Source organism: Malus sylvestris, chromosome 6 (assembly GCF_916048215.2).
Source record: "Malus sylvestris chromosome 6, drMalSylv7.2, whole genome shotgun sequence".
Taxonomy (NCBI): domain Eukaryota; kingdom Viridiplantae; phylum Streptophyta; class Magnoliopsida; order Rosales; family Rosaceae; genus Malus; species Malus sylvestris.
Genome location: NC_062265.1, coordinates 2608844 through 2620136, shown reverse-complemented (window position 1 = coordinate 2620136; position 11293 = coordinate 2608844). Strand labels below are relative to the sequence as shown.

The 11293-nt window shown below is 35.4% G+C and overlaps 1 protein-coding gene across 1 annotated transcript; it reads right to left on the bottom strand.

Annotated features, from left to right (window-relative positions):
* Positions 1-248: 248 nt before the first annotated feature.
* On the bottom strand, positions 249-11012 carry LOC126625255 (LRR receptor-like serine/threonine-protein kinase FEI 2). The gene is made up of 14 exons (XM_050294344.1): positions 10757-11012; positions 9425-9639; positions 8537-8672; positions 7688-7759; positions 7510-7581; positions 5513-5584; positions 4372-4443; positions 4122-4193; positions 3675-3769; positions 3300-3467; positions 2865-3197; positions 2125-2370; positions 1317-1450; positions 249-970 (listed from the first exon to the last, which is right to left on the bottom strand). Exons 2-14 carry the CDS (start codon positions 9519-9521, stop codon positions 752-754), a joined length of 1788 nt encoding a protein of 595 aa, XP_050150301.1. The 5' UTR covers positions 9522-9639; positions 10757-11012; the 3' UTR covers positions 249-751.
* Between the last annotated feature and the right edge of the window lie 281 nt (positions 11013-11293).

The window sequence follows — 11293 nt, the reverse complement described above, 5'->3', positions numbered from 1 at the left end:
ATTACGTGACAACAATTGATTAGCCAGCAACGCTACTCAAACAATAAGTGGTTGCAAGAAAGAATCTCTTTTACGGTATAGGCAGTGACATCATTCCATGTTGGTCGGAACCCCATCTCTACACATTATTTGTTTACAGCAAACAATAAATTGACCCGTCGATTGGCAATCAAGCGCAAACAGAATAGGCATTGCAAATCGTACTAGGAAAACAAAGTACAAGAAATCGAATCCTTTCTGCCAAAACATTTAAATCAAGATCAAGGAAGATTAAGAATTAAAATGATGAAAGGGGAAACATAATATTACAAACAATAGCGAAAACAGCGGGCACCAGCGCTCTACTACATCCGACTGTTTATTGCCATGTAATCATATTTTACAAAAATGGCATAAACAAGAATCATTTGCAGAGGGACCTATTTGTATAAATATCATATACACTTAACTTTGGGAAACAAAAGGCAGGAGGAATTACCAAAGTATGAACGCAACCGCGCAAAATGAGAACAAAAGGAGCGAATTGCATCCACAATCTCGTTGATGATGAATACGATGTTTGAACAGAGGCAATGTTGACTACAGATGTGCATGCCATCTTCTAAATGCCATTTATCTGCAGAAAGAATGAACGAATGAAATGGCTGATATACCTTCACAGAGTCTTCGTCCCTTCCGCTGCTTGCACTGCATATCTGATACAACAGTGATGTAAACGAAAATTCTGACTTGCCATCTGCACAAAGCCTTTTTAGTCAGAGCTGGAATCGTAGAAGTCACTAGGGCACGGTGTCATGACTTCGGATTCAAGCAGCTGGACCACCCTGTGCATAGAGGGTCGATCTTCTGAAGTTGAAGAAACGCATTGAATGGCGACAGAGAGCAGGGCGTCAAGGCTTTCAGTTTGCACCCCCTCACACTGTGGATCAACAATTTCTCTTTGCCTATTTTCTGTGACCAGAAAATTTAACTGCAAAGGGAATTACAGATAAATTAGAAGAACTAAATTGAAGAAACGATACCCATTCCAAAAATGATGTCATCAAGAAATTTCACATAATATTTACTTTGATTGGAACAATCGATGAAAACCAGAGAATTTTCTTTTTCTTTCTTTCACCTATTATATTCAACATGAGGCGTAATTGATTTCCAACAGCTGACATGGACATGCAGATCACAATTAACTATGTTCCCACTATTCCCAACTAAATTTTATGTATGCTAAAACAAACATGGCCCTACTGCAGTCAACAATATAGAACATGATTTACGTTCGTATCAAAACGCATAATTAGTTTTGACAAAAACCATACCCAGCCAACAATGTTGAAGCCCTTCTCAATGAATGATGCATCTGTGGGTCGTTTTCCACTTAATACTTCAAGCACCAGGACCCCAAAACTATAAACATCAGTCTTTTCAGTTGCTCTACCACTTTGCATATACTCTGCCAATGATGTCACATAACTCAGAATGTATGTAAATTTAACATAAAATATATCGTACTATTTCAGAATTAACTGCCAGTAGAATGACCACCAAGTTTTCCTCACTTTACGTAACATAAACATATGTCATCTATTACGCGAAGCTGATTTGGAAGCCCATACATTATCAGACACCTATAACCAGAGCAGTTGTAAGTGCATGCAAACGCATTCAATCATATTTTATTTTTACTTGGGAGTTCTATTGTGTTGTTTACTATTCTGCCACTGGTCAGGCTCTTTTAGGCTGCTATGCTGCTCCATTTGGTTGTTTAGTTTAGTACATTGCTGTTTCACTTACTACCCCAAAAATTTACAAGTCTAGACCTCCCTAGTATTTGTGCACATAAATTGTTATGGTAGTGTGCAAAAATCTGCTGTAGGTCAATCATTTATCTCCAACTACCATGGATCTGGTCAATGTAATTGAGGGAAGCGATTTCCACACCCTTTTTCTCCCAATACACACCCCTTTTATTTCTGGCATTCAGATTGAACAAATCAAGGGAGAATCAGAGGACAGAACTACAGGGGTGTGCAGAAATCATTTCCCATAGTTATAGAACAATATCCACATTCAGAGAGCTCAGAGCTCAAAGTAACAAAACAGGAAACTATGGTAATTTTTTCTTACCTGGCGCCAGATAACCAAATGTTCCTGCAACAATTGTCGTAATGTGAGATTCTTCGTCCTCCAACAGTTTGGCTAGTCCAAAGTCAGAAACTCGTGCCTCAAGATTTCCATCAAGTAAAATGTTGCTTGACTTTATGTCTCGATGTATGATCCTAGGTGAGCAATCATGATGCAAGTAGGCCAGGCCTTTTGCTGCTCCCATAATAATATTCAATCGTGCATCCCAATCAAGCTGCTCAGATCTTTCTGTTCAAGGGATTATGGAATATTATTGTTCCAAGGGTTTATTTCTATGTAGCAAATATGTATAATGTGTCGTCAAATATTTTAAAAACTTCTATCAAGAAAAGTACATATGTATATTACCAAATACTGAGCCTGATCAATGCCTTGTGTACCTCTGATGGAGATCATGATGTGCATCTAAACACTTATGCACAACAACCTCACATGGTGAGTTTAGGTTGTTTCACACATTTATGGTTAACTTTGTCAAGTATTTTTATTTGGATTTGTGTCCTTTTGTTGGACGGTTTTAAGTGTTGAATTTCTTTCAGACAGTAAGTTTCATTTCAAGGGTTTCTCTCTCTTTAATTTAGTCTCTTTAACCTTCTCTTCCCGGGTCCTACATTCATTTACCCCCTTACTTCATGTATAAATAACTTTATTATTCATATAAACCAGATGCACATGTAACATGTTAAGGCAATGAAAATAAACACAAGAAAAGAGCATCTAACCATGAAGAGCTTCATCAAGGCTTCCACCAGATAGGAAATCATAGATTAACAACTTTGATGTTGGAGAATTGCAATAGCCCCTCAAATTCACTAGGTACCGGTGTTTTATACTTCCAAGAATTTCTAGCTCCCTCTCGAAAAAACGATCAAACCCCTCATTCATCTTTACAATTCTTTTTAATGCAAATACTTTGTCGTCATCCATTGCAAGCTTGTACACTGTTCCAAAGCCACCAACACCAATAATATGTTCCTCATTCAAAGTCTCTAATTTCTTAATTATGTCTTTAGAAGAGTACGGCAAATCCCCATGAAACATTACAATTGATGCGCCTGGAGCAAAAAGACTGTTAGTCAAGATTTCAAAAACTAGGAACTCAAGATTTGTTTTGAGTTAAATCAAATATAACTCAGAAAATAGCTAAGAATCAGTACCTTCCCTAACATCCATTGCAAGACCTTTACTGTCATGTTTACCAAACTTTTTATAAAGAAAGCAACCCCAAAAACACATGAGAGCCACCAAAAGAAGTGCACCCACAGTTGCTGACGCACTAATAAGTAGCCTACCAGAGTATTTCTTCTTTCCACCTTGATTTAGCTCTACAAAAGTTTGAATACTAAACATGAATACCATAATGTTGTCAACACTTGGGATTCTCCAGAGGGAAAATTTAAAATTCTTCAAGGATTTCACCAACTTGAAAAGTCATAGTGAAACCAAAATAATTTGAAGACTTTCACATTCTAAAGAATCTCTGCATAATCACAAACATTGCACCCATCTATTTCACATCCAAGAAGGTTTACCTGAGCTTGGAGATTGGGAATTTGGTGATTCCCCAGGGACATCTTTGCATACCAGATTGATTTGTTTCCCACACAAACCACGATTTCCATCAAAGCTGCAAGAAAATGTGTCAATGACTCTAAAGAGCATGAAAATCTTTGGGGACTGCATTGTCATAGTTCAATATAGGTATAACAGGTCTTTAACCGGGGCACTATAGAGATTTTAAGCTATGTCTCACAGACAAGAGTTTGGAGAGGCGGTGACATGAGAATAGTCCCTCCCAAATTTCATGTTTTCATTACAAATTATTTTCATCATACTGGAAGACAAAACATAAAGGACACATTGGATAATAAATAGTTTGAGATGCTTTTCTTGTATTCCTGTATCGCTAGAAATGTAAGCCATCACATAGCTTCACTATTTACTGAAAACACAAACTTTACCAGATAATTAGTACTTACGAGCTTTCAGGTAAGTTGGTAAGCACTCCATCAGATGGTATTGGTCCAACCAGAAAATTGTTTGACACATTGCTACAGAAATTCAAGATTCCATTAATCAATAAAACACGACTTTATGTTAAATAAAACACCAATTGTCAAGTTTTAACATTACAGAAAACATTCCATTAATCAATAAAACATGACTTTATGTTAAATAAAACACCAATTGTCAAGTTTTAACATTACAGAAAAGAATGGGGTAACTCACAGCGCAACAAGCTTATCCAACTTCCCTAGTGACAAAGGAATATTTCCACTGAGAGAGTTACTTGAAATATCTCTGTAAATATGAAACATAGAATAGTAATGATTTCCACATTGTAACACCAAATGTACTGGAATTATGAAACATGTGATACGATAAATTGGACTTCATCTCCTACCAAGAAATATCCATGCTTTCCACAAATTTTTTAACATCTTAACAATTTGAACAATCTGATATTAAAGTTTGTAAGAAATTAAAGTCACTTCATGCCATATTATTGATCCTATTAAGCTATTTCTTCATTGTTTTAGAAATATTTTGACTGTTCCATAGCATCTAAAACAAAAATAAACACAACATATGCAAACAATTCAGAAGCTCAGCCAAATATCTAATCTATAAAGACAGGAAAGAAATACTAATCGTTATCTATTTTGTCCATATTTTTTCAGTTTCACAGTTACTAATCACAGGATGCATTGCACAATGGGTGCAATAGATTTGAAAGTGGAACTTCAACTTGCTGCAAGGGGGATAGAGGTTGATTGGTTTAATTTTTCATTTGTAAATGGCGGAATACCACACAACCTATATAAGCGAAGAGTTTATTTGTAAATGTTAGAAGCAAGTCAGAGATAGCAGTTACTGTTCAAGAATGTGTAAAACTGTAAAAGATTGAAAATTGAAACTGTAGGAGTTATTCATTATTGTCATGATAAATCATAACAGGGGTATCCTCGACAAATGAAACAAAATAAAATAATGGCACTGAAAGAAATATTACATAATGCAGAAACTAGGAATGAAGAAGCATCAGAAAAATCAAACAAACAATATCTTTAAATCCGACTTCCCTAACTACAATGGTATAATATGAAACTCAAAATTTTATGCATAGATTTTTTTTTTTTTTTGTTATGCATATATATGTTAATTGTATAGTATTTATTTACCGAGGCATTCTTAAATCTGGTGATGATGAGACAATTACATAAACGTTCAACAATGAAAGCATATACTGACTGAAAATAAATTACTTAACAAACATAGAAAATAGGTAAATGAAGTAAAAAAGAAATTGAAAGACATTTTTTGTTAAACAAAAAAAAAAGTGTTTATCAGCATGTTTGAAACAACTCACAAGAATTGGAGGTCTGAAAGCTTTCCCAATTCACTTGGAATTAATCCACTCAAGTAATTACCCTGCAAGTATCTGCAGCAACCAAAAAAACGCAACTTTAGCACAAAACAAACAGGATTATACAAGTAAAAAAGAAATGCAGTGTAAGCAAATGTAAACAAATTATGAAAAGCTACAACTTATAGCTGAATCCGCAACTGGATTGCCCAATTCAAAAAAAATACAGATAACATACATATAATTATTTCGGACTTTTTATTGCAAATGTCAACAAATTGTGAATGCTACAACTTGGTCAAGCTGTACTCAAGCACAAGTTATATGATAGATTCTATGAAGGGGAAAAAAAACTAAAATGTGAAAGTGAGAAGCATCTTCTATTACATATCAGAAACAAAAATTTATTGAAAATTATACAAGATTATAGAAAGAACTACATGCACAAGATATCCACCTGAAAGCAGCTCCAACAACTACCGAAAAGCCATTAACCTTGTGATTAGATAACTAAATCTATCTCCCAAATAACTACAGCCTACCAAACAACCTTATTTTTTCATGCACTCATTGTCTTCCTATTATTGCAAATGATTATTCCAACCATCCCATTGTAATCCGCAAGGAAGTTCTTGCATGAAGGGAAATCATATTGTCTTAATTGAAACAATTTTCCAGTGCTTGGTTTGACGTGTTTCAAATAACTGCCAAGTGTGTGAAAATTGGTAAACTAATCACACTGTAAATTTCCATTTTCAAGGTAAAATTGCAGCCCCTATTGTATTTTTGGGTCCTATTATCGTTGGGAATGATGTTTAAGAGATGTTGAAAACTCACTTAGCTAATGAATCTGAGAGAGATCAAGGGGTTGCGAGAAATTAAATAATGTCTTTGTACAGAAGTTCTGCCGATCAGGAAAATGCATATTCCCAAATAAAAATAAAATGCTTTTTTTTCTTTTTTTTTTTTTGTTTCTTCTTTAACTGTCCATTCTGCAACATAAGCGATATCAGAATATGTGTACGAAAGGTAGATATGTTGATGAAAGGTATCAAAAGCTTGATGTAAAACTTATCTACCTTTAGCACACATAATCTGATATTGCTTATGTTGTGAGGTGAGTGTAGTCGGCAGTTTATGCATGCACCCCATTCTCCCCATCTAGAGGTAGTTTTACATGTGATATTTGAACTATGCTCCTGGATAAGGATATATATTCTCTAAGAATGGACACTTAGAGGTGGAAGTATGCACAGGCACCGAAGAGGTTGTTTCTGTTAGTGATGGAAGTTCTATTCTAAGCTACTACACCTACATTGTGAACCTTGCCATCCAGAAAATGAGAAACAATCAATTGTTGCGATATCATGTGCGAAAGCAGAAACTTCAGGCTATGGGTTATGGGACTTGTGAATTAGTATTTGGTTACACATATCGATCAAAGTATTGAATTTAAAACAAGGTGTTCATGTGAGATTTTATACCGATAACAAGCCTTCAATCAGTATAGCTCTCAATTCTACTGATCACGATAAGACTAAATTTATTGAATTTGTGGAGAATTTTATTACGGAGAGACTAGATGCAATAATTATTCATACACTGTTTGTCATGACAGGGGATACTAGAATCTCACAAAAGGCCATCTATAAAGTTTTTCATTCAACTATTGGCAATTGAGCATCTGTAATTTATACACCAGCTTGAAGGGGACTGCTGGTATTATTAACAAACAGAAATTTCAAGCCACCAGTTAATCAAGTCACGTCATCATATGATATACAAAGAACTAAAAGAATAACCTTTTTAGCGGTAATGGGAAAAAACACCCCCCCAAAAAAAAGTGATGAACAATGTATCTGTTATTAACCAACATTTTTGCCAAATCACTTTATATAATGATCTCCGACCACAACTAGTTAGAAACAGATGCAAACATCATTCAGTAGTGAACATGAGAACATTTATTGCAAGATAACAATTCGTGCAGGTAGACTTACATTCTCTCCAACTGTGTGCAATTCCCCAGGTCTGAAGGAATAGTCCCATAAAAGTTGTTGTTATGAAGAGCTCTACAACATAATACATCATAGACATGATCAGTGAGAGAAGAAAATTTGATATACCAAAGATACATCAATTACCATAATTGCTATTATATCTCTTAACATCACATACAAAATCGTAAGCTGATCTAGCTTCCCAAGGTCTGGAGGTATAAATCCACTCAATTTGTGACCAGCAAGACTCCTGCAAGATAAGCCATAAGAAACAAACTTATAACTGTAAGGCACAAAATTTACACGACACTCATACACTGCAACCTTTTTTAAATTTTAAAATCGAAAGGATGAAAGTTTATTAACAACTGGACACTATCTTTATTAAATAGGACAGAAGGTTTAAGTATGATTAACCCTATCAAAATGAAATCAGAAGAATAAATTAGGTCTCAATCATCTATTCGCGAATGGGTTAAGTAATGTGTATGCCTCACTGCCACTGTACAGGTAGGACATCCGTTCCCCAATTAGACAGTTACGTGTACTACTTTTCATTTATTTTACATCTGTTGTGGGGGTTACTTTTAGTTCTCCACCTCCTCAATTTGTATTATAATAGAGAAAAAAAATAACATTACTTATTCCATTTCAACCATAGAGTCCATCACTCCATATAAGAGCCAAAATCATACACTCAAAGATTTCTTGTTATTCCCCAGGAACAGAGCATTAATTTCCAACAAAAGAAGATAATTTCAAGGGCAAGCCCAAAAATATCAAACATTCCCAATAACCAAGACTATGTCTTGTGGAAAACCAATGTCAAGAGATGTGCTCATCTCACTACATAATCTTTTTGTTCATTTAGTATGAAAATAGAACTCACAAAAATAAGATACAAGATATCAACCATATGAGAAAAATAAAAACCAAAACCATAAACATAAATCCCAAGAAACAAGTTTCTGTTCGATAAACATAGAAACTGATGAAAATAAACAGAATTGTAGTCATTAACACTCACAAGTAGATTACTCTCTTTGTTTTGTTATCACATTTCACTCCTTTCCAATTACATGGATCAGGATCTTCTGGTCTCCATCGAAGAAGGATACCATCTGAACTAACAACTGCTGTCCTGAAGCTTAAAAGTGCCTCACCTACAAAATATATCAATGTCTATATCAGATTAGGGCATGTCATCTCCTTTGATAGACCAACAGCTATAGTGTAATAAGTATATTTGTTATTTTAAAAAAAAAAAAAGCTGTAATTAATAAGAAATAACTTGTGCTACACAAAACAAAAAAAATAGGGAATACTTGGCCAGTATATTATATGATTACAAACTATCCAAGCTTTTTTTAATTTCTAAATACACTAATACAACCAATTTTTTCAAATTAAGTAAAAGTAAACACTACTATGGACACATTCTTGGCATCACTGAATGTTTTTACCATTCTCGGTGGTATAAGATGCCACCGTGTCAGAATATCTTATCCATCTCTCCAGGAAAATGGATATCTCCAGAAGAGATTTTATGTGATTACCAAATTAGTCTTCTACCAAACTTCACATAGACTATTATCAGTACAGCAGCAAAAAAAAAAAAAAAGGTCGTACCCAGTGCACAAGGCTCCCGCTTTACGCAGGGTCTGGGAGAGGTGAATGTCGGCTAGCCTTACCCCCATTTATGGAGAGGCTGCTCCCAAATATCAGTACAGCAGCAAATTAGAAAAAAACAAAAATGATATGCAGTATCCCCAAGGTTTTCCTTTAATGATAATAACTGTTAAGTCAATATTTTTTTCATCAGTTATAGTATTTGGCATGCCTCAAGATAACTTAAAACTTTTAAAAAAAAAAAAAAAAACAAAACAAAAGGAAAAACTAAAATATGTCAAATTACCATCAGGACTAATAGCTCTGATTTCATTCATTGTTATATAAAGCAGTAGAATGTAAAGAAGCCAGAGCCCTCTCCATTTCACCAAAAAGATGCCCATAGTGGCACTGGTCAAGCATAATACAGAAACAATAATTCATCTGGCAAGCCAAGGTTTACAATGCTTCCTTCTAGTTGACATTGACATCCAGCAGCCGGAAATGAAAGAAAAGGGAAACCTGAAAATGAACATGAATTAATTTTAATAGCAGTTTGAACACGACCAAACTTCCATCCTAACCAATATAGTTCCCATTAATGGGGTGCAAAATGAGAAAGAACTATAGAAGCATCGTGTACAATGAAATTACGACACACACAGTAAGCAACAACAACAACAACAACAACAACAAAGCCTTTTCCCACTAAGTGGGGTCGGCTATATGAATCCTAGAACGCCATTGCGCTCGGTTTTGTGTCATGTCCTCCGTTAGATCCAAGTACTCTAAGTCTTTTCTTAGAGTCTCTTCCAAAGTTTTCCTAGGTCTTCCTCTACCCCTTCGGCCCTGAACCTCTGTCCCGTAGTCACATCTTCGAACCGGAGCGTCAGTCAGCCTTCTTTGCACATGTCCAAATCACCAGAGCCGCGATAAAGTAAAAGTGCATTCACGAATTAGCGGACCAGATAGTGCAAACAATATACAACTACATTTAAAAAGATCAAGGAAAGAGACAACCAATACCAAAAGAGATATTTTCGATATGAGGGCCCAAGCTCTGAAACTAACCATTTCATAGCTACCCTTGTACTCCCAATTCTACCTTCCACTCACCAACTCAGGGCCTTCACAACCCTAAATTTATATTCAGTATACGATACTTCGTTTTTGACCCAACAAAACAAAACCCAGATTTGACTAAAGGTAAAACAGAAGTCTTTACATATTGATTATTGACCAGCACAAATATGTAGTAAACCGTCAAAATTCAACAAATTTTAGCACGATAGGTAAAAATGTAATTTATCACAATAAGTAATTTAGTATAACAAGCTTCATAGCCATAAGGGCTAATCAAACAATGTCAATCAACAAATGCAATTAGTAAATCGAATAATATATCGAAATTATCCGAAAGCAACGAAGGAACATCCACAAACACAAAATCTTAAGCTCCATTAACCATTTTTCGATTTTTGAAATTAGAAATTTATGAAATTCCAAGTCCACTGCAAGTCCTAACAGCTAAAACCAAGTCAATTACCCTCCAATTCACCAGTAATTACAAGTTTACACAGTTAGCTAACATGGTAACAAAAAAGATAAAATCTTGAGGTGAAATTGAAGTGAGATTTACCGATGAATGCTGAAAGATGAAGCAGCAGCTCTGGTTTTCGATCGATCTGAGACGAATGCAATGCAGATTGAGCTGGAACGGAGAGATGTGGCACAAGAAGCCAAAACGACACCGCACCCACTCTGTCCGACTCTCCCAAGTGTCTGAGATTTGTGTGATGCCTAAGACGGGGGAGAGAGAGAAGAGAGAGAGAGGCGAGTGGCCGTGAGAGTGAGGAGAGAGAGAGTGTGTGTGTGTGTGAGGAGGAGAGTGAGTGTGGAATTTTAGATGCTTTTGAGAATTAAAAAATAAATAAATAATTGGAATAAAAAAGGGCATCGGCGAAGCGAATAGAAGGAAAGTGGTTTCGCACGAGTCTACGCTGACCTTCCGTACGTGCCGGTTGCCACCGACACATATCATTGGAAACTCCCCAAGAGGATCCTAGCTGTAATTCTTTGTTAAGAATCATTCAATTACATTCTTTCATAGTATATCATGCGGTTAAAAATTATTATAATTTTTTTTATTTAAAATTAAATATAAATAGTATCTGAC